This window comes from Pseudorca crassidens, chromosome 6 (assembly GCF_039906515.1).
Source record: "Pseudorca crassidens isolate mPseCra1 chromosome 6, mPseCra1.hap1, whole genome shotgun sequence".
Lineage (NCBI taxonomy): Eukaryota > Metazoa > Chordata > Mammalia > Artiodactyla > Delphinidae > Pseudorca > Pseudorca crassidens.
In genome coordinates this window covers 88,958,846-88,983,311 of record NC_090301.1, presented here as the reverse complement: position 1 = coordinate 88,983,311, position 24,466 = coordinate 88,958,846, and the positions used below count along the sequence as shown (strand labels likewise).

General features: G+C 33.9%; 1 protein-coding gene across 1 annotated transcript in view; it reads right to left on the bottom strand.

Moving 5' to 3' along the window:
* Window positions 1–24,466, bottom strand: part of LRP1B (LDL receptor related protein 1B) — a 1,616,178-nt gene that overhangs the window by 258,545 nt on the left and 1,333,167 nt on the right. The window contains exons 49-56 of the mRNA XM_067742376.1: window positions 18,146–18,259; window positions 17,753–17,902; window positions 15,151–15,273; window positions 13,024–13,143; window positions 8,213–8,341; window positions 4,950–5,072; window positions 2,352–2,492; window positions 1,043–1,230 (exon numbers count right to left, since the gene is read on the bottom strand). Coding sequence (XP_067598477.1) covers window positions 1,043–1,230; window positions 2,352–2,492; window positions 4,950–5,072; window positions 8,213–8,341; window positions 13,024–13,143; window positions 15,151–15,273; window positions 17,753–17,902; window positions 18,146–18,259 — 1,088 coding nt within the window. The remainder of the gene's footprint in view (window positions 1–1,042; window positions 1,231–2,351; window positions 2,493–4,949; window positions 5,073–8,212; window positions 8,342–13,023; window positions 13,144–15,150; window positions 15,274–17,752; window positions 17,903–18,145; window positions 18,260–24,466) is intronic.

Below are 24,466 nucleotides of genomic sequence, written 5' to 3'. Positions count from 1 at the left end.
GAAAGGTATGCTCCCTATTCCAGTACTTCATATATTTAAATACAACTGACTAGCCATTTTTCTCTTGGTAAAACTTCTTCCAAAGGTGTGTTTTCCAGACCCCCTTATGCCACTGGCTGTACAAATGGGGATACAGTACAGTTTGTCAAGGTTCCTCTTAAAGTGTCATGTCCATAAATATACACAGTACCCCAGGTATGTTCTGATCAGTGCAGAACTCAGTAGAACAAAATCTGAACTCCGTACTACTCCTAACTGGATTAGACTGCCTCTGTGGTTCGTAAAAGCCATGTCCTTTTGCTGATTCATACAGAGCTATTGTCCAGTTAAAAACACTAATTTCCAGCTGAATTGCTTTTACTGAGGTTTTCCCACATTTACATAATTGATTTTAACCTAATGCACCACTTCAATATTATTTTTTGTATGCATCTTCCGTTCCAACATATTGAAACAGAGATGTTTTCAAAAGCTATTTGTGTCAATCAATTTTGTCAGTGAATCACATTCTTCAGGAAAATGGGACTAACAAAAAGCAATTAGAATGTTAGGCATGATTTATTTTTAGTGCACCTGCACTCAGTCCTAATAATTCATGTGCTCTGTTTTTTTTCTTCCTGTTTATATGAAAAAATATTGTATTCTCCAGTGTTGTGGTACATAAATGATTAGCCCATTCCACTTCAAGGATGTATGAGAGGGGAAACGAAGGAAGCAACGGGAATTTAAGAGAGTTGCATAAACATTTATGCAGCTATTAACAGCAGTTACCTTCCTCAAACACTGGTCGTCCTTTGCTTTTTTCTTTATGATCAGCATTTATTAGAAAACATTTTGATTTTTTTGTCTCCATGAGTATATTCTCACAATTTATATACCACACTATTATCATGGTTTGCACACACAGAAACTCTCCATTTAAATAGTTTTAACTAATGATATTATAATGACTTTAAGTTTTACAGCTATATTGGATGAAATCATTTTTATTGCCCCAAATTCTAACCTGTCAGATGATTTTCTGTCTTTGATGCGTGCCTACCTTATAACTGGCTGGAAGGTCCTGACAATCTTGAGAACATCCACTGACTTTCCTACTCAAGCATTCATTTACATGGCAGTTTCTTTCATCTGATCCATCACCACAGTCATCCTTATTGTCACAAAGACCTTCACTGGGAACGCACCTGCCATTTTTGCACATAAAAAATGAACTGTTGCATGACTGTTCTGGAAAAAGAAAATAAAACAAATGGAACATAAAGAGCATGCCATTGTTTTATACTACAATTGTTGAATACATTCACAAATATGATGACTTGTCTGTCAAAAATTATAGTAAATATATGTACATATAAAATGCTTTATATTCAGTGTAATATTTTATACATGAAGAAAATCAAGGGCAAACTGTACTTTCATGTTCAACACACCGCAAATCTAGCTTTACATTGAAATTTAACAATCAAAATAAGCACCTATACTAAAATTAATGGAGTATTTCTGTCTTCATCTATACTGTGAAGAATGAGTTCAAAAGTGTAATGATAGCTTGACATTTCCCACAAGCCAAAAGTCTCTGAGAAATTATACGTCACTAAAAATTAAGAATCTGGAATAGCTAGATATTCCTAAGTTCTTTTTCTTCCTGGATATATAACATTGATATTTTTAAGTCCAGGCATAAAAAAGATACTTGCGGTAAATCATAGTTGTCACAAATATAGCTATAGAAAGGAGTTCAAGTTTTGCAGCTACTCACAATCTGATGATTTAAACATTACTCATTACCATACATGATAAAAGAATGCCTATTAACATGTAAACTACATGAGAAAAAAAGTAATTGGGTTTATTCTAAAATGTATAACTATGTATTCAATCTTTGGAATAGTAAAGTGTAAAATAGACCAAGTTTGGCTATGTATATATTTCTGTTCAAATGATATGCAATTTATTTCATTTTGCCTAAGTCTGAATAATATTGACTCTATTTCAGTAAATCTCAATTTCTTTTATGATTAAATTTTCAAGTAGGTCCATACAAGAAAATTATCCTCACATAAAATAATATATTAAGAAAAAATGACTTCTTTAAAGGAGGAGGATGATGAATTCATCTGGTTCATTGCCACAAATCTTCATATTTGGGGCACAGACTTACACTTCTATAACTAGCTCCAAAACAAAGTTGGTTACTAGGATCCTGCATGGTATCAATAGAAGCATCACATGCTTAATTATTTGCATTTCCTCTCACTGAATATTATATGAGACTAAAAAACAGAGTCACAATATTGCCTTAAAAAAACAAATTTTGGAATAAACATAGTATTATATATTTTCTGTACCTGCACTTTTACACTTTGGGTTTATAGGTGCTTCATCAGAATGGTCTGGGCAGTCAAAGTCTCCATCACACTGCCACTGAGTATTTAAAAGACATCGTCCATCAGCACAACTAAATTCTTCGGCATTGCACTGTCGGTATCCTGGAGACAAAGAAACATTCCAATTCATATAACAAATATTCATTAAAACTTTATTTCATAATGTACACTAAACTTAATTAACCATGTGAGTTACCCAGGCCTCTTATGGGAAATGTTTCTCATTTCTTTCTAGGGCAGTTACAATAATTCCAAGAGATATTTGTGGTTGGAAGTAGGATTAAAGTCCAGAAAACGAAGTTGGAAACGAGGCACTCTTATTTTGTTTCTAAGTAAGGAAACAAGAATGCAACACAAGTATACAACCTCTGTTCACTTATTATCTGTATCCTAAAGATTTCCTTTAGAATGGAAAACAAAATGAAAGCTACTCAAAATTATTTTCAAGACTAAGCTTGGTTAGGTACAGTACTAGAACATATGGATGAACTGATTCTGGGTTATAATAATAATTTTCAGAAGCTATAATGTCACGTTTATGTTTGGGAAGCAGCATTAAAAGTGTAAAGAAATTGTTAAAATGAGAAAATTAAAATCCAATTCATAGAGCAATAAGCACAAAACTGTTGTAATTATCCTACATATTGATTCTTAGAGGCATTAAAAGGCTTTGTTCAAAACACAGTATCCATCAATCAGTTGTTAATGTTCATATCTAAGCTGGTTTGTAAGTAAAACTCATTTGATTTTGAATATTATGAAGTTTTAGATTGGTTTTTTTCCAGAGTTTGTTAACAATAAAAAATGTCATTTCTATTATAAACTTTCTGGTAAATGTAGGCAAATATTTTACTTTTGAAGAGAGAATGTAAGATTTTTATGGTTTAAAAATAAAATTTCAGCAGAAAAAAAGATTCAACAATGATTATGTAATTGAGACGTTTATCATATTGCATGGCAAAACTAGATAGCTCTAAAATATCCCCAGTTTCCCTAGTATTCCTTCCCACCCTCTCATTCTTCACTAGTTTCTCCTCTTCACTCAATACATATGTTCAAGTCTCTCCTAGTCCAATAACAACAAAAATCCATCCACATAACTCTTAACAAGACATGTCCCTTCTTCCCTGCTCAGTCAAGTCCCTACTCAATCTTCCTTTCACTTACTTACCTCTTTGCTCTCACTTACTTTCATTCATTAAAGTCTCATTTCTGCAACATCTACCTGCTGAAATTCCTCTCAGAGCTAATAAATATCAAGTGACAGTTGGTAAATTCATAGGTGTCTCTGGCTCCTACCTGCTTCACTGTCCTCCAGTGCTTGATGCTGTTGTCCATACTACCTTGGAAATAGTTTCCTGACTTAATATTCATAATCCACTCTCCCAGGCTTCTTTCTAACTTTGCTTTTGCTATTCCCTTTTCACCCTCTTTCTGTATAAAGTTTTCTTCTGTTCTACTCTAAAATGTTACAGGGTAAGCCCTTATTTCAGTCTTCAGTATATGGTTTTCCCCTTTTCCTTTCTACAGTGTTGGGTATTATCATTCTTTGTCATATTCTGAGTATCACCCTTATGCTGATGGCCACCAGGTTAATATTATTTGTCCTGATAATACTCTAGAACTAAATTTTCAAACACTCACTATACAGCTTCATGTGATTGTCTGATTAACACTTCATATTCAAAATGTCCAAAATTAATTATTTGTTACATTTCTTCTCCCACACCAGCAAAACTGCCCCTTAACCTCATTCTAAAGCTCATTAACAGCAACACCATCCTCCAAGTCATCCAAGCTAGAGATTCTATTTTATCCTCCATCTGTAACTGATAGATGCTGCATAGGGAGGGCAAAGGGAAGCTAAATCTACTACCTTTCATAGGTATGTGTGGATTTCACAGCTTTTCATTTTATATTTATTCATGTATACATTTAAATATTTTACAAAAATACTATGTTCACATATTTCAATATCAACTGGGAATTTTTAATATACTAATTTTTATCACAAAAGTTATATATGTGTTCATATATAAATTATATAGATATGATGGTTAGATAAATATATATGTGACAAGATAAATTTCATAATAATAACATTAAATTTTAACAAGTAAATACATGTATAAAAAGATAAAGCAAAAGAAAAATGTTAAGTATCTAGATTCTCTGATAGCTGTGAACTGTATTCTTTTTTCCTCACTCAAATATTGATTTGGCTGTAAGACTGAACTAACCAGCTATATATTGTCTTTAAAATAAAAGGTATTTCAAAGTACTTAAAACCAAACACATTTTTATCAACATTTTCCAGTGTGGTTCTTGATAAGAATACACTACAACAAGTAGGCATAATTTTCAAATAGGTGTGTAATTATGGTAGAGTTTAAAGAGGTTATATGTGGTGTGTCTATATTACTGAAGTTACATGTTCTTAGTGAGATTAAGAAATGTATTTCTTTGTTTCTGTTATTTATTTATATATTCCTGGAGTCATTTTAAAAGACTGTTACTCAGCCTGAGAATCTTCTCCATGAAAAGTTTATATATACTTACCACACTGCAGTGACTCATCAGAGCCATCTCCACAGTCATCATCATGGTCACAAACGAATTGCTTGGGAATGCATACTTTATTATGGCACATGAAAGCATTTTCATCACATGTGTTATTGGGAGCTAAGAAAGACATCACAAGAAATTAAGTTAGATGAGCACCGATTTTATCTTCCCCTACTTTATGAGTTTGGGAAATGTATGTTATTGTACTCAACACACTCAATAATTCAAGGTTATTTAAAAAAGGAAACTTAGCTAAACATTCAATATATCAATTAATAATATATATTAATATATGTATTTCATTATAAGTAGTATTTGAATATATGAATATAAATATATATAATTCAAAGTTTTAGTGTTAATATGTTCAACAATTCTAGAGTGACCTTGAAATTTCAGGCCATTTAGCAATTTGTAAGTTTGCCGAAGGATGAATTCAAAGGTTCATATGTGATAAAAAATCACTCAACTATAATAATGTGGCTGGGTTTTTTCTCTCCTCATGCTTGTAGTAAAGCTAGTAAAGTGATAAAAACCTGTTTCTTTGTGAAAAATGGACCTGAAAAGACCACCAAGTGCTAATGCTCATGATGGAAGTGAAAAGAAAATCAAAAGGGCTAAGAAAGTTACTGTTTTCAAGAGGAAGATAAAACTTTGGGGTGACTTCAATGGGGTCTTAAAATAGGTTAAGATCTATGGTGAGATGAGCCCAACCATAAGTACCACACTAAATTAGGAATATCGATCCATAAAATGGAACTTCAATCCTTTTGGAATACTGATCCATGAAAGTATTCTCTAGCAAGGGTCTTAACCAGCAGGAAAAATGGCTGATTAAAATGTGCAGTAAAACTTCAGCTGACTCATACAGAGGAAATAAGCTTTAATAGTATATGTATAGCATCATAGAAGTTTGATCATTTAAATATTTTAATTACTTTTCTTACATGGAAAGGGTAAATGCTATGATATGACTCAAGGTTTGGGATATTTCAAATGTTAAGAATCTGCTATATGATGGATGTTAACTAAGCTTGTTGTGGTAACCATTTTGTAATAAGATATAAGCATATCAAATCACTATGCTGCACACCTAAAACTAACACAATATTTTAGGTCAATTATATCTTAATTTTTTTTAAGTGAAAGCAAAAAGAATCCTCTACATGTTATTACAGTACACTGGAAAGGGGGAGGCTTTGCAAAAAGTTGCTCTTCAACTCATATTTTATTCTAAGGAAGCTATTTACCTTCTTGGTGCATCTGTTTATTTATCTGTTTAATGAGGATAATAAAACCTATCTGATAAATTTTCTGCAAGAACTAGATAAGATACATGAAGCAGATCAGCTCATTTTAGGTACTCAGTACATTCTTAGTTGCTGTTTCAATTCCTATCTATACAACAATTATCTTCGGAAGATCCCCAAAAGCACTTCACCGAGATACCGTGGAAATTCAATAATGTAAATAAAAGCACCTACCAAAATAACTGATGTATAATGGGCACCTGAAAAAATTTACATGCCTTCCAATCTCTCCCCTTCATGTCTTAATAGGCACTTTGCTCTACCTAGAACACTTCTCTTTCTTCTCTTTTTCCTTCACAACTGAGATAACGTTATTACTTTTCTTGAAATCCTTCCATGAGACTTCTAAGGTTTTTTACACAATATTTATTTGTGATGACCTAGTATCTTTTCTATGTATCATTCTGACACTTAAGTTATTATAATTATTCTTTTACATGCTTATCAGCTCCCGATCCCCAAACTGCCCCACACTACATGAAAAAAGGAAATCTGCTTTCAAAACTCAGTAATGACTAAAAAGAGACATGAGCAGGTGAAACAAAAAGAATTACTTAAATTTAATCAAGTGTAACTAATTTTAAACAAATTTATTTTCAAAAATGATACAGAAGCCACATAGGAGCAGCATTCAAAACTGCCCATTATAATCAGAGTAAAATTCAGTTACTAATCACTACGCTAACTTTTAACTGTGTGACAGCTTATATAACTCAAGTGAATTATGCCAATTCTAATGCATGAATTATTCTTTAAGATACTAAGCAACAGAGGCTTATTTGGAATTAATGCTTTCATGTCACATCAGTACAATTTGTTGTATTTTAACATAATTTACTTAATAGCACCCATGTGGTCCAGAAGTGTTAATATGTGTCCTGGAGCATTAACTTGCTACAATAGCAACAGTATACAGGGACCATCTGGATCCCTGAATTGATGCATAATCCTTTATTATGTAGCCCTCAGTGGCCCCATTGACCTTTACAGGCACACATATCAGTTTCAAGATCAAACTGATTTATTCTACAATAGCATGAGCTCTGTGCACACAAGCCTGCCTCAAAGTCTTCTTTTTCCTTCTCTGCTTTAAATATCCCCCATATACACACACCCACATATACACACTATTACATTATGGCTTCAATTACAGTTTTAAAGACCTGAAGACAGGTCATCAGAGAGATGACTGGTAGACTTCACTTTAATAAGCAGAGTTCACAGCACTGTTCCTAATAAATTGCTCAACAGATCCCCTATGTGACCTTGGGATCAGCATTCAAATACTCAGTCCCTTCATTCTCCTGATCATGCAAAGGAACTTATCTAAATTTTTACTATTGAGTAATCCCCTGAAAATTTCCTGAGGTGACCTAGGGTTAGAAACTTAGTAAACTGTCTGGCCTCCAAAGTTGTTCCTCTGATTCCCCAGCTTCATTCAGCTATATACATACTATTTTTACCTGACCTAAGGGCTAATATCCTATCCGTAGGACTAATAGGTGTTTACTGACCTTCTTATCAGTAGTTATTTAGGATCACAGCAGCCATTTACAGAGTATCTGTAATAGACAATCTAAAAGCCTTCAAGGGGAGTGTGGGGTGGGAGGGTGGAGGAAGATGCTAAAAAGGAAGTAACAAACCCACCACACACACATACACAGCGTAGTTAAATTATCTCAGGAATGAAGTGAAAAATCTTTGTGCATCAAAACCAGTTTTAAAATGGGTAATCCCTCTGTTCATGTTGGAAACACTCTGAACAGTGGTTAGAGGGGTTGCTGAACTCTGTGATGACGACATCCCACCTGATTAATTCTGATACTACGTATGAGTCCAGGGATTGGGAAAGTGAGAGCAAAGGTGATATGGTGAGTACTACAAAAGCAACTGTCTGAGGATGCTGCAGCAGCTTTCTTTCATAGACAGCCCCATGAGTGTTCATACCACAGCCTGCTGTGGAGAGCTCATCGCTTCCATTTGGACAGTCCCTTTCACCATCACACAGCCAGTGTCGGGGCACACAGGCATGGGAGCCCTGGCAGCTGAACATGTCAGGCGCACAGGTGATGGCACCTGAAACCCACCAAAAAAAATGCCATTAAGATCACACACAGCAGGTCCGCTGAGAAAGATCTATAATTTCATTTCCTATAGACAAGAAGGGAAGCAGAAGAATGCCACTGACAAGGAAAAAACTGTAGTTATTTGGAATCATCACATATTATCCATCCCCTATGGACAGTTTCCTCTCAGAATTCATTCCTTCTCAGTAGCAAGTACTATATTTCTTAAAGCTACATGGCAGAAAATAATGAGTATGTTCTCCCTGTAAAATGTAGCAAAACATAGAAATCTCATTGTGAATAAACTGAGATAAAATTTCAAAAGGACTGAACCTATAAGGATAATAACAGCATTTTTATTGCTTAATCTTTGCTAAGCACTTAACACATTAACTAATTTAGTCCTCACAATCGCCCCAAATGGTAGAACTATTATTAGTCTCATTTCACAGAAAAGGAAACTGAGGCTCTGAGATGTTGGAAAGCTTGCAGGAAGTCACAAATTGCAGAGGGAGCCACATGTTGAACTAGGAGTCCAAAACCTTTTTGATTCCTAAGTATCTTCTCTTAACCAGTAATATCATTACTGTTCCTCCCCACCTTGTGTTGTTGAAAAGTATAAATGTATGCATGTTCCCTTTGCTTTTACACACTTAATAAACAGAATCTACCTTTTCTTCGCTCTATCAATTCAATGTTCCTTCAGGTGCATGATGTTGTTTTCAAATGTATACAGGAAAAAAAAAGAAATGCTTGTTGACTGTAAATTCAAAGGGTCATGGGTGGTTTCTCCTTGTTTTTCTTTATATGGGCATAGGGTAATCGAGTAAAATTAGAAAATGATTCATTCTCCTGGTATTTCCCAAGCCCCAAGTACAGTTATACATGTTGAATGGTTTATTTGTTATGTATATAAAATATTTGTTGAGTAAATCAGTAACATGCCCCCAAATTTAACTTCCCTTTAATTTCACTTTCTTGTGACCAAATGCTACCCATAGAATAGATGTTAAAAATCAAGTTGTAAGAATTATTAAAAAAATGTTAGTATCTCCAAGAAGAAAATATGACTGCCTAGATTGATGGATAGTTGTTTCCAAACCTTTAAAGCTACTTTAATTGGATTACCAATTATCATCTTACTTTTCAGCCACAGAGTTTTTATGAGAAGAACATGTATTTTAATGCAATGTTACCAATATGGGAGTACAGCAGGGTGACAAAGTGGAACCTCCTGGTGACCTTTTTCAACATAAACATGTCTCTTCCTACATATACTTTAATTGGGAGGACAGAATGGCAAGTGAATATTGAAAAGTCCCCCAGGTAATTCAGATTTGCTTATTTGTTGAGTATCCGTGCTAATAGAATGAGTTTAATATGATATCTATTACTGGAAGAAATTATAAAGAAAATCTATTAAACAAATGTTGCTTTAATTTAAAAATGAATTTACTTGCTACCTATTGTCTTTAGTACTTTCTATAATAAAATTCTCTTCCTACAAGTTATTTTTACATTATTCCTCCTTATCTATTTTTTAAGCTTGTCATAAGAACATAGAGTGTCACTTTCACTATTAGACTCTCAGTTAGTGCTTTAATTTCCATAATATTTTTATTATTTAGCTGGAGATGCAAAAAATTGCATTCTTTCTGCTACGGAAGTTTTGATACATTTAGCACCCCTTGTCTACTTTCTTATTATCACTCCAGTTTATTCCCAAGGGAGGCATAATAGATATAGCATTGATTTTACTGTTGAGAAATTTAACTTTGTATGACCTTGCAGAAGACTAGTGTCTGAGTTTCACTCTAAAATGAGGGTTATGACTAGATAATTACTAAGATACCTAAAACTATAAAATGGTATAAAGCTCTTTGCAGCTAATTTTCTGGCTCCCTTTAAAGTGTTTCAACAGATTCTGTGTTAAGAGCATACCAAAACATCATCGTCAATTTAAAAGAAAATGAGCCAAGGAAAAAACTCATGGCTTCCTTCCATAATTACCACTGTCATCTGGAGACACACTGCCTTTCTCAGGGACATGAATCCCAAGGGAGAAGGAAGACAAGCTGAAGGAATTCTACCAGATCCATCTTGGGTACCTACTTAGATATAATATTTGATTGGTGAGAATTACTATCCAATTTAGTAAGTATTTCAGAAACCTGAATTCTGTTCCTAGTTCTGTCATCACTGATTCACTGAGTGACTTCAGGCAAATTTATTAACCTCTGTGAGTTTTTCTTTCTTCATCTATCACATGACACAGGTGAACTAGACTATGATTTTTATAAGTGAATCCTCAAATCCCAAGTCAGAACCACTATGTGCTTATGAAGAAAGAATATGTCTATATCAGAATATTTGGAGATGGGGATTAAGAATCTACATTTTTAACAAACTTCTGAATAGGATTTTTTGTACACTAGAGGTTGAAAACCACTGAGATAAATTATTTATAAAGTTCCTTTCCAATCCTAAAATATTAAGTCCAATTTATTGACTGATGCTTGGTCTAAAGCAGTAATTTTTATGTAACAACAGCTTGGTAGCATATAAATTGCAGCCTGTGATTATATTAAACAGACTGGGTGTTTTGATGGCAGGTAAATATGTTCATTACCATTAAATCCTTTAAAAAACTTATCAGGGACTTCCCTGGTGGTGCAGTGGTTGAGAGTCCTCCTGCCAATGCAGGGGACACGGGTTCGTGCCCCGGTCCGGGAAGATCCCACATGCCGCGGAGCAGCTGGGCCCGTGAGCCATGGCCGCTGAGCCTGTGCTCCGCAACGGGAGAGGCCACAACAGTGAGAGGGCCGCGTACCGCAAAAAAAAAAAAAAAACCTTATCAGGACATTGATAGACTTTGACATGACAATACCACTCTAAAAAATAAGGGAGGGAGCAGGAGAAACACAACAAAAGAGAATGGGAATAAATTCATTTATATAGTACACATTGGCCATGTCAGCTGATCATGATAATTACATAAGGTAGATGTAACCATTTAATAGGTAAAGAATTTGAGGAATAAGGGATAAAATGGACCAGCCCATGATCACACAGCTGGAAAATGCAGACGCGGGAGAATTCAACTCTGTATGACTTTAGAGTCTTTACCACTTCTATTATACTGTGTCCACTTAAGAAGGATAGAGGTGTCAGGGGAGCCATTTAGTGTAGAATTAAACAAAGGGTCAAAAGCAAGATAATTTTAGAGACCAGAAACATGTTCAACCTGCTGTAAATTGGTAGTCTTTTTGTTAAAATTAAACAGGGAACTCTACTCAATACTCTGTAATGGCCTATAAGGGAAAAGAATCTAAAAAAAAAAAGAAAAAGAGTGGATATATGTATATATATAATTGATTCACTTTGCTGTACACCTGAAACTAACACAATATTGTAAATCAACTACACTCCAATAAAAAATTTTTTAAAAAGAAGTATTTAATAGCAAAGAGAAACAAAGTAATTAAAACAGACTGGCCAGTCATCTAATTAATTAATGATTTTTTTTTCCTTTCAGAGGTTTTCGATAGTAATCTTTCTACATTTATCTTTATCTGTTGTATAACTAAATTGTTTCAGCTGTGTAAATAAAAAGTAGATTTTAGGCGGCTTAATACAGGAAAATAAATTGCCTACTTTCTGAGGATATCTCCAATTTTATGATACACACAGAGAACTTCATTTTAGTGTGAACATTATAAATCTTATAGTCCTTTTTCCATGATAGTGACCGAAATAGCAAGCCACAACTCCTGAAAATTTAAAAAATGTGTTAAGTACACTTAACTCCATAAATGAGCCTTATTCTATGACTCAGGTCCTTTTCTCTCTTAAATGAGAATGGTAGCAGTTATGAAATAGGGTTGATATAATGAACAAAGAATATATAGCTATAGGTACAAACATACATATGGAAACTGATCAGAAAGATAGACAGATAGACATGTAAATAATTTAGTAGAATGCCTGGCCAACCATAACAAATATATGGAGATTAGGTTGCTTCCTTCTTCTCCCTCTTAAAAAATTCATTTAATAATTAAATTTAAATTATTTGTTAAATGTCTGTGATTAATTAAAAGCAATCACGTTGGTTTTTAGCCAATGTAGTTGACGTATAGTAAACATAGACATTTGGCACTCTACCTCTAATCCTATAAAGCTGAATGTTTAAGTACATTTTAAAATCATATACATTAGCCTGCTTCCTTAATTTCCATTTAAAACAATTAAATAAGCGTAATTACTATAATACACAAACACACACCATGTGTGGCTTATGGCAGTATAAACCTGCATAGTAAATTTGGATGGTGACTTAGCAATACTTATCAAGAGCAATGAGAAAATTTTCAGTCATTTGATCCAAGTAATCCCAATCATTGAGATCCATTCTAAAGAAGTCACTGAAGACTAGAAATACAATTTGCAAATACATTCATTGTGTCGATACTCAGCAAAAAACCCTAAAACTCTAATAGTAAATGTATATATGAAAAATTGTAGACTGATAAGTTGTCATAAAAATAATAAAAACAGTTACATCGAAATGTATATACATATACATATAAGTTTAACAAAGTAGAAGACAAAGTTTTCTGTATACTCTAAAACAACAGAGCATATGTATCATACTCCTAAAAACTGAATAAGAACACAAAAGAAAAAACTCACCACAAATGCTATCACTTTCATCTAATCCATCTCCACAATCAGCCTCTCCATCACAAATCCAGTGTTTAGATATACATTTTTGTGCAGAACATGCAAATTGGTTCCAAGAACAAGAGGAACCTAAAAAAAAAACAAAAAACAAGCAAAAAAACCCATAAGAATGTTTGTTTTAGGTGCAAAAGAAAAAATAAATCCTTTGAGACATTCTTAGGAAAGATCCAACACGAGAAAGTTCTTTAGACTTTGCTAAAACCAGCCATCCCAAATAAAACAAGTCAGAGTCCTCTTCTCTATAACAGTGCTATAAAATTTTGACCACGGCTTGCATATTCCCTCTGAGTTATCCAGGTTATACAACATTGTTCCTTCAACATAATCTCACAGGGTTTGACTTTGAGCTAGTCAATATGCTGGTCACTCTCCCTAAGTACATTACTGTCTTTTTCTAACATGTAGGGTACAGATATAAAATAAATATTCCAAGTGTGGTCTAGTCATTTTTTCCTAATTTTTTTTTTTTTTTTTTTTTGCGGTACACAGGCCTCTCACTGTTGTGGCCTCTCCCGTTGCGGAGCACAGGCTCCGGCCGTGCAGGCTCAGCGGCCACGGCTCACGGGCCCAGCTGCTCCACGGCACGTGGGATTTTCCCGGACCGGGGCACGAACCCGTGTCCCCTGCATCGGCAGGTGGACTCTCAACCACTGCGCCACCAGGGAAGCCCTTTTCCTAATTTTTAATCTATTTTTGAACAGTTGGAGAAAAAAATTACATCCTAGGCAAGGTCATAAATATGGTGAACTCACCACCATATACATTTGTTTTTAAAGGTGACGTGACTCAGGGGGTTTTAGCTTGATGACAAGCCATCAGTTTTGTACCTATACATACTTAACACTTTGATGTTTTCCTTTCTCTCCCTTGGGAACACTTAAATCTGACTAATAACATCCATATTCATTGGCATGGTGGCTGGTATTTTATTACCAAGTTATGCATTTATAATTGTGTATTCCATTTATTTCCAAAGTTTGTGATTGCTCTCCTCCACCCTTAGTCCATTTATCACCAGGAAACACCCAAGAATAAAATCCTACCAAATTAATATGTTCAAAATGTAAATGACTATAAAAATTTGATTTTTATCGTATAAACTATTTAAAAACTTTGCATTTTTATTTCAAATATTTACTAACATGACCTGTGAAAAGAGAGACATTTAGAAAAACTGAAGCCCAGAAAAAATAAAATTAAAGAAGATACAACCATATAATGGCTTCTGTTCCAGGAAGTATGACTCTACATAAACTATTTGTAAAGTTCTCTGTTAATCTTGTTCAGAATCTGGCTGTAATGTAGAGATATATGGCATCTTAATCAAACAAAATGCACCTTCATATTTCATGATGACATTTACTTTTATGGGACTTTGGCATTTCTTAGACAATCCATTTTTAATCTTTTTTCCTACTCTGTCTATTCATCACAGTGTTTGCTATTTGTGTTAAATGAAAAGAGTGAATATATGCTTTTTATGCTTTTTTAGGAATTTTTTTGGCCTGAAAATCATAAAATCCATAAATTTTATAAAAATAAAAATTTTAAATGCTTTCTTACCTTGCCAAGTGAAATGAAATGTACACACACAGAAATTAGGATGTGGATAGTGATAGACGACAGTTTGAAGAAATGCAAGTTTAACTATACTATTTAAATCTATACATGTAATTAATAGAAACATTTAGGATAATAATAGTCAATAAGAGGTAGGGAGACTATAATGAGTTGTGTGAGCTAAATCCTTATTTTTCACAGTAGAAGGTAAATACATTAGCATCTAAACTTAATAAGTCAGGAAATGAAGGTATAAATATATCATTTAGATTAATGGAGGTAACCACTAACAAAAATAGAAAAGGTTAAAAGAAAAGGCTGTATGGGAGATTGTTATTCTCCATTATAAGTTCTTCTGTTCTATTTTAATTTTTACCATTTTGTGATATTTAATCAAAATAAAAATTGATGTTAAAATCAATTAGCAATATTTTGTGTAAAATCTCTATGTAAGAGAATATCAGTATATAAATAATAATACAGTTTATAAAAGTAAAACAAGATATAATGTCTCACCACAGTGGAATTCATCAAGTCCATCCTCACAATCTTTCTGACCATCACATACCCAGGTATTCAAAATGCATCTTCCACTAGGACAACCAAAATAATTTTCTTCACATCTGTGTTTGTTTTGAACTGTGATAAAATATAGAATTTAATGTCAAATAAATTAAATTAATCTTAGACTTATGCAATATAGGTAGATATCAAAACAGTAATACTCCTTGAACTGGAAGAGGTAAATAACAAGAAAACTTAAATAAAAAGAGCTGAGCTGAGGACATTAAAGAATGTCCAGGCCATGAAAACCAAGGAAAAGCTAAAAAACTGGCATAGACCAAAGGAAATCAGGGAGATATGATAACCAAATCCAATCTAGGATTGGATCCTGGATCAAAAAGAGGATATTAATGGAAAAACTTGTTAAATCCAAATAATGTGGAGTTAACAAAAATAAAATAAAACATTTTATAGATGACTATAAAATGAGTACAAAGGCTAAAGAATCGTTTTAGGTGGAAAATATTCTTAATTCCATACTTATGAAAAATAAATTACATTATAAAATCATTAGTAGATTTTTGCTGAGAAAGTGTAAACTTGGTGTTCCATACTTAGTGGGTACATATGTTTTGACAAGATTTATATATGTATTCTCTATTTTAAGGAAGGAAGAAAAACAAGTTGCAGTAGAATCTCTAAAATTGTCATACCTAACAAAAATATCATGAGAATAAAAAGTATCTGTATATAAAATTATTTTGTAAATTATATATTTTTCAGATTGTGGAGTATTGTTATTATCATAACCTCCAAGAGCACATAGAAAATACTAGATTTTTCTCTTTATTGGATGTCATTCATCCCCTTGCACCTTCAGGTTTACATAGATTGTGACTGGCTCACAGCCAATCAGGAAATAAATCTTAGAGTACACATGGCATCACACCATAGTGATACATTATGACTATTTTAAGGTAACAAAAATTACCTCCATTCTATTTTTTTAATGCCAACTTTGTAGATCTAATTAAAGATGAAAATTACTTTTTGAAGGGATTCATCATTAACACAAAAAGTCTTGATTGTGCTGGATGTCTTATTTTTTCTTAGGATATTGCCTAGATATAACCTAAGATATTTAGACTGACCTTTTACTGGCTTCCTGTTTGTCTGCCCACCTGTTTCATAAGTGTATATTAATGCCCCTTTCCTACTTCCCCAATATAATCACTATTCTCTATTAATGTTGAAAGTTAGCTTTCAAAATCACTTATTAATCCTAGAAATATATAAAGACTACAAATAAAGTTAAAAATACATATTTACAAGCTTAATAGATACCTAGTTATACTGCCTTCAAAATAATTTAAAAAATTAACTATAGCCATAATGAGATAAAGAATTGTTGCAGAAGAAACATTGGAATAAGAATCTAAACACCCAGTTTCCAAGAGTCTAAAGCAATTTTCTATATTTAATGTTTTATATAATGAAGGATAAATTTTTAAAAAAAAAGAAAAGATGTAGATGTGCAGTGAGCCAGTGCCTCCAGAGAAGTTATCCAGTTCCTCCTAGGATACAGCGAGTCTTTTCAAACCCAAAAGGAACATCACAGAGTGTCACACACTGATGAGCAGTGGGGAAAAGAAAAAAAGGAATCTGCTATTTCCCAGTTAATTGATTGATTATGCACCATTAAGAATAGCAATTCTTTAGAGTAGATCGTGTGTGTGTGTGTGTGTGTGTGTGTGTGTGTGTGTGTGTATTGTATACACTTGTGTGTGGAATACCTACAAATATAATTTCTTAAAATGTTTCAAAAACTTATTACACATCTACTAAGCATGGAAAAAAGTGATTGTAGCAGCAGGGTCAGGAGAAGGAAACAGCAGTATGAGAACACATGTAATGGTATACTACAAGCATATCTACTTTCAGTTATAGTAATTTAACATCTTTCTTTCTGGTATTATTATATATTTCTAAAATTTGTTTCCTTAAATAGTTAGAAAGAAATAGGTTCATGACCTTCTCATGGAAGGCATTCTCCTAAGAATGAAGATGACACTTTTCAGTGCTTGTGTAGGTAACGATGGCTAATATATATAAATATACCAGTCTGACATTGATCCAGTAATGATAACTATTATGTTACCCATACTAGTATGCCAAAAGATTGTGTAAGCTGCATCAAATAGCCTAACTTGACAATACAAGCTGTATAATAACAGGAGTAAAGCCAGTGGTGAGAAACATAGTCTCCCTCCCTTTAGTCTATAGATAGTTTTCTCTCAGTATATACTACTTCTGTGAAAACTTTATAGATTACACATTTTAAGACGTAATCACCAACTTTAAAAGGATTAATGAGGAACTGAACATGAAAAAAGAAATTGATCCAAACATAGAACAGATTTCTCAAGTACCATTCCATAAGTCATTAAAAAATATAAAGTGGCATGTCTAGCACAGGGTGATTATTTTTAATTTAGTCTACAATATTTGTTTTAATCTGAGCCATTGAGTATCAAGAATGAAAATTAATAAGTTTATGCTATACATCCAGCCCCTAAATCTTCAAGGCAAAGACTGTTTTGTCTTCTAGAATTACCTGGGCATTTTAATTCATCTGAATAGTCTCCACAATCATTAGACCCATCGCATATCCAGGTTGGCAGAACACACAGTGAGGTAGAATTACATCTTATGAATCCTGTGGTTTTCACTCCAAGTTTATAGAAATATGTACAGTCCGTATTATCTATAAGGAGGTCAACAGAAAAATGAAAAACACCTCATCTGCAAAGATTATAAGCCTTCTATGTAGGTAATAGAAACAAGAAAAGTTAACTTCATTTGAAGAAGTAAATATGCAATTATCCTATACAACAAGGGTTAATTACATATCAATTCTGGACAAGGTTCAGTGAAGAGTTAGACACTGTTCAATGTAATGCCAAAGGTACACAGGCATGAAGAAACAAAATGTAATGGAATATCTTACTGCAGTTCTTTTCATCTGAAGCATCTGCACAATCTAGGTTCTGGTTGCATCGTGCTGATCTTGGAATGCACGTCCCATCTGCACAGCGGAACTCAACAGTGGCACAGGTTGAAACTAGAAAAACAGGTAAATAAACAAATGGATAGACGAGATAGAAAATGACTCCCTGCTTAACATTTTGAGTACTTTAATTCTTACAATTTTGTTTGGTTTTGCCTTTTTAACTCTGGGCAGTCAAACTTGACACATAACCCCCAACAACAAGCTTGGGTTAGATGCCTCATACGTCTTCCCCTGTCATGCTGTTCTTCCCTACATTGTAGTACTTATAATACTGCATTGCAGTGTCCTGTTTATGTATCTCTCCCCCCATTAAATTGTAAGCAGGGACCGTGCCTTGTTTTCCCTATCATACCATATCAGCGCTAAACCAACAACAACAAAAAAATTAAATGCTGCTGAAACTTCTCTCTCCTTCCAACTTCAAAATACAAGGTATGACACTAAGCAAATGCCTGATTGAGTGCATACAGAGAAATCCTGATCTGTTTGCTAAGAAGTGAAACATTCACTGCTATGATAAAATGACACACAGACAGAGTCAGAGATTGAGACGGAGAAACCAGAGTATTTGCTTTATTTACTCAAAGAGGGAATAGTTCAGCACTGCTAGAAAGTCATCATGCTAAGTTATCCCCTTTCACATGGCCATATTACTAACATTTGGTATAGGAAATATGGATTCCTCATGCCAAGAAACATACAAATGTGGTATGACTTGTCTCTGTTGTTGGAAAGGATTTCCAAATCCCTGCTATGCTTAGATGAAAATCAGTTTTGATATGCTACCATCATTACATATTCTTTGTACAGAATAGCTTATTCTTCATCATACATTCCTTTTTACTTTGCTTACACGTTCATTACCATATAATGGTTTTCAGCAATATGTTGTGAACAGGTGCATGGCTTGTTTTGTGTTAGATTAACTTAGGTGAGATTTTTATTCCAAATTCAAATTTCCACAGGTTGATTATGTTAATGTACAACCTGAAGGGCTCTATGATTATGCCACTTTTACTAGGGTTGATATTTTAAAGAGCCTATTTAATTATAAATATAAATTATATCAATTGGAAATGGTTAAAATCCTATCTTAAAATATGCAAATTTTATTCAAGGGTGTGTATGTCATTTGTATTTCATAATGCACTGCTCTTATTATATTTAATTGTATCTTGCAATTGTATCCTTATTTGTGTTTAAATGATGATTTGAATAAATGTTTTATTTATAATTTGTAATTATAATTGCTTCACTGTTTTCTTCATTAAAAATAACATCATTTGAAACAGATAATGCCATTATAAGTAGAGATAAATACACTGTTCCAAACAGGAAAAAAGTAGGTATTTTTCTTTTACTCCTAAATAAAGCAAAATCTCTTCCATATTCTTTTCTATTACATTTCACATTCAATATTTTTCAGTGGAAACAATAAATGGAATATATAACAGAAAATAATCATGACAAGCATATACATTTTGTTTCTGACTTTGCTGTCTATCAGCAGTCTCCTATTAAGAGGTTGTGTTCCAAAAGATTCCTCATAATTCTATTATTTAGAAGACAGAATTCATTTCTCTGTGAAACAATATTCTAGATAGTGGTAATATTCCTAGACAAGTCTACAAAGATTTATCTCTAAGCTACTTGATGTGCATTATCTAATACTTGCAGTTAGAGTTTGGGATACCAGAAATCCTAATTCTGAAGCAAAGGGGGCAATCACAACCCATTCCACCATCTCCATCTACCTCCAAACTTCCATAGAGAATCTTCTGCGTACATTGCAGGGAGTCCATCTGGGTGGGTATTGGTGGCAGATAAAGTGAAGAGGCAAATTATGACTACATGAACATGGAGATGGCATGTCAGACTGTTAAGAGGACTGGAGATTCAGGGATTTCACAGTAATGGAGTTTCAAAAATGGTGCTGGGGGCTCAGGTGGAAGTAAGTGTAAAGAATGGCTTATAAGAAGAGTGGAAATGTGGAGCAAGTAGAAAACGGTCTTGGATGGAATTCTAGGAATAACAAAGAAACAGAGGAACTCTAACCAGACGAAAAGAAACTATAACTTTAAAGTTGAGAAGAGTGGTTAGGAAATAGTATTTAAGAGAAAGGCAAGGGAAAAAATGAGGTAGGGGGTCAGGAGAACAAAAATAAGGCTACTGAATCTTGGTGAGGAGGGCCTATTAGAGTGGGTGAGATGTGCAAATAGGAACCGATTGTCCCTTTACTTCTAATCCTATCTCTATAGATTCCATGACTTGATACAGAGTTTGGGAACCACTAGAGGGTTAAATAGGGTGATAAGTGGCAATGGAATTGGACATGTCAAGTGGTTGCACAATTCCATAAGCAGCAGGATCAAGGTGGTTGTGGGGATTAACGTCTCCAGCATTTGTAGACAAGGAAAGAGAGTCCTGGAACAGGAGAAATCCATGGGAATAGTGACAATGTCACTTCATAAGTAAGCAAATGCTTCTTCTGCCAAAACCTCTACCTCTCTAGTCCCTCAATCATGTTCCTTTCTTATGTTGCTTTGGTCAGTCAAGTATTGAAATGTGTTTCACCCTCAGGGTGGGTCTTGAGGGAGAAAGGTTATGGGATCTCTAATTTGTCAAGTGAATATGAAAGCCTTCTGACAACTTTTCTTCAGGCTAAAAGTCCTAGAAAAAAGAGAACAGAAAATAATGTAGTCCAAATAAAGGTAACCTGAGTGGGAAATACTAGACTCTTCCCTCCAGATAGTACAAAGGAAAAAGTACACCTACAAAATGTGAGTGGAAATATACCACAGCCACACCAGGAATAGCAACGAGATACAACAAAGGAAGATCTGACAGGGATGGTAGCTCAAAAGTACCAGCAAGAGAGAAAGTAAAACCATTCTTTCCCTCATATAGTTTCTTAATTTTCCTATTTAATCCACCTTATTTTCTCCATATCAGTTAAAATATTTAATCAGGTAGGAAAGGTATAAAATCGATTAGTCTTTCCCTAGTTCTTAGGATGTTCCTTGTAAATAACCTAACTCAACGTTTTCTTTTCCAACTCTCCTACCCAGCCTGTAGCAAAGGGAAAGTGACAAGGAAAAAATACATGAAATGTGCTGTCATATCTCTTCTGTTTACTTTCAAACCACATCTTTTATTGAATTCACTGCTTAGGCTCTAAGGATATGCGAACCTGGAAGGAATGATGATTTCCTCTGCAGGCACGCTTATTCTTTTCCTTTAGCTTGTTGTTTGTGGAATCTTCAAAGTTTTGCTATGAATTTGGGAAAAAAAAAAAAAAGAAAAACTCACCAGTTTCCTCTCCTCTAGGTCATCTCAGAAGTACTTAGCTCTCCAGTCCATCTAAAGGTGTTCAGATGGCCCAAGGAAGTTCATGTACTTCTCAAAGGGAGTATATTCATCTCAACAGGGAGCGAAGGAGGGACATTATGCACTCTCTACAAATCTATTCTCTCAAACTCTGACACAACCAGAAGAGGAATACAGAATGATAAACTTTCTGAACAACTCCTTAGATCCTCACCAGCTAGCCTGATGTCTAAAGCTCTCAGTCATGAAAGGAACTGCTACAAAGGGGCAGTAATAAAAGATTGATGAGGATTTGGGGTTTTGCTTTGCTTCCAAAGGACAGGAAACCAAAAATAATTCCTTGCAATATCCATTTCCACTCTGTAAATAGATTCTTTGACTTGTGGCATTAAAAAAGAGTAATGTTAATTACTATTAACATCTAAATTAAACAAACAAAACTGTAATAGTACCTCAGATAATTTATGGATGATTCCACCATAGCCTCTCTCCACAGCCTATCAAAATCTCTCTGTATTTATTGACATTTTTATTGTACTGTTTAAATTGTGTTATATTTTACTTTATTTACATTCAACAATAACATATGGTTTGTGTGTGTGTGCATATATACATACAACAAAGCACTGCATCCCTATGTTGCACTGACTACAGAAACAAAGAAGGAGTGACTGGAAGAAAAGGCTTGGAGAAATCATTCATTTTTCATTCTTCCTGAGCCTGTTCATGTTCCTTTTCCTTCATTAACTTTTAAGTGCTGTAAGTGTCCATGTGTTTGACGGACACAAATCTGAATTAATGCTTTATAAGAAACTGGCTTATGGAAAAAGGACCCAAGTAAGTCCTTCCTCTATAGCATGAAATGTGCCCTACAAGGATACCATGTGAACAATCTTAATATGAGAGAAAAATCAAATCTAAAAGATGCAAGTGTAATAAGTAACCTTTCATCTAAAAAGCTACCCATTTGTTTATCCTAAGGAAGCTAGTCCGTTTACTCAAATTTATTAATTTTTAGTATGTAATATAGCGTGTGCTTGAGCATTTGCAGTTTCAAATGTACTGCATTAGATAGGAAGAAATTCAAGGCATAAGATTTTGTTGTTGTTTCTTAAGATATCCAGTTGTCATGATCTCTTTACTATTATTATCACAAAAGAAAAGTTTTGACAGAAACTTGATTCTCAGAGTAGTTCTGTCCCCAAGTATATGGCTGAGACGGTTATAACACAGAAATCGAGAGCTTAGATTTAAAAAAGGGGAAATAACATTTTGAGTTATTTTATTGTTATTCAGCTGCTGATATTGATATCAGTAGGCAGAATGAAACCTATCTACACTTTTGGAAGACTTATGGCTTCAACCAGCCACATAAGAGTTTAATAAACACATATCATGTACTAGGTACTATATTTCATAAACCCAAACACACTAATTTACTTACTGCTTTTCAAAAAAAACGTTTTCCAAGAAAATCCACAGTAACTGATTACATTTCTGTAGCTCTTTTTATGAATTTTGTTTTAAAATCTACTTTCTGTATTTATTACTCAGTTCCTTCACATTCTAGCTTGATATTTTTATTTTTATCCTAGCCTAAAGTTTTCATTATATTCTCCTTTCCTGCTTATAAATAACTAATAGAACATACCCATTTTCTGGTCTCCTTCTAGTTTCCTTTCCTCCTTTCTTCCAAATGCTTATCCATTTCCCTCTACTTACTCCCGTATCTTACTACATTTTATCATTTTTAATATTTTAATATTTTATAAATAATATGAAACAATAGTTGACTTAATTTTCAAATGTACTTGACACTACAGTGTCAGCTTAGATAGTAAGCTACTCAAGTGTTTGGCCAAGGTCATATATAGTCTAAGACAGCAGAGTAACTTCTCAGTCCTTTATCAGCTACAAAATAATTTGTACACATTCTACCCACTTCCTCAACTTTTTATAGCCTTCTCGTTACAACTGTACTTCACACATCTTTTCTTTACCATTAACCTTTTTTAAAAATAATCTGTATTCACTGTCTTTACTCTTGCACCATTCATATTCTGTTTCAATCCAATGTGATCTGGCTTTTCCTTGCCATTGCACTGAACTGACTCTCTTGAAGGCAAGCAAGAGATTGTCTTCTATTTGCCAATTACAGTGGACACTCCAGTCTATGCATGCCCTCTTGCCTTCTCTGTAATACAAACTTATCCTCCTTTCTTGAAAAAATAATTTCTTGTGAAGCTCTTTTTATTAGTCCTGTGGGACTTTTCCTTTTTATATTAGTATCTTTCATTTTTAACAGGTCATTCTGATGCACTCCCTTAAAACAACTATTACACCATACATCCTTTGAGCTCTCTCTCTTTAAGAAGTCCAAAATCAATACTTCTGACCTAAACCTACTACCTGAGCTCCAGATCTATATTTACCTATATACCTTTCAAACAGTTCCATCTGAATGTCTACAGGTGCTCCAACCTCAGAATGTGGACTATTCTTATTATCTTATCCCCATCTAACACAAACAAAAGGCACACAAAAATAAATTTAAAAATTAATGAAAACAAATAATATTTTAAAAGCATACAACACACACACACACACACACACACACACACACACGTATCTCCTCTATTCCCATGCTTCCTCCATGTTTATTACTGCAAAAGACTTGTTATGCTACCTTTTAAAATGCTGTTATATCTGTCTCTCTCCTCTTTATTTTTAGTTTTGGCTGCTGTAACATGCTACTGTTTTGTCCTTCTGATCTCAGTATTAGAGTTTTCATTCTAAAATCATAGGGTTTTTTTCCCCTTTTTTAAACTTTCTGGTGACTGCAGGATAAAGGTCATGTTCTTTAACATGGCACCAAAAAAAAATCTTCATTTCCTGATTCTTTCTTCTAACTTGCCTCATTTTTTTCACCAC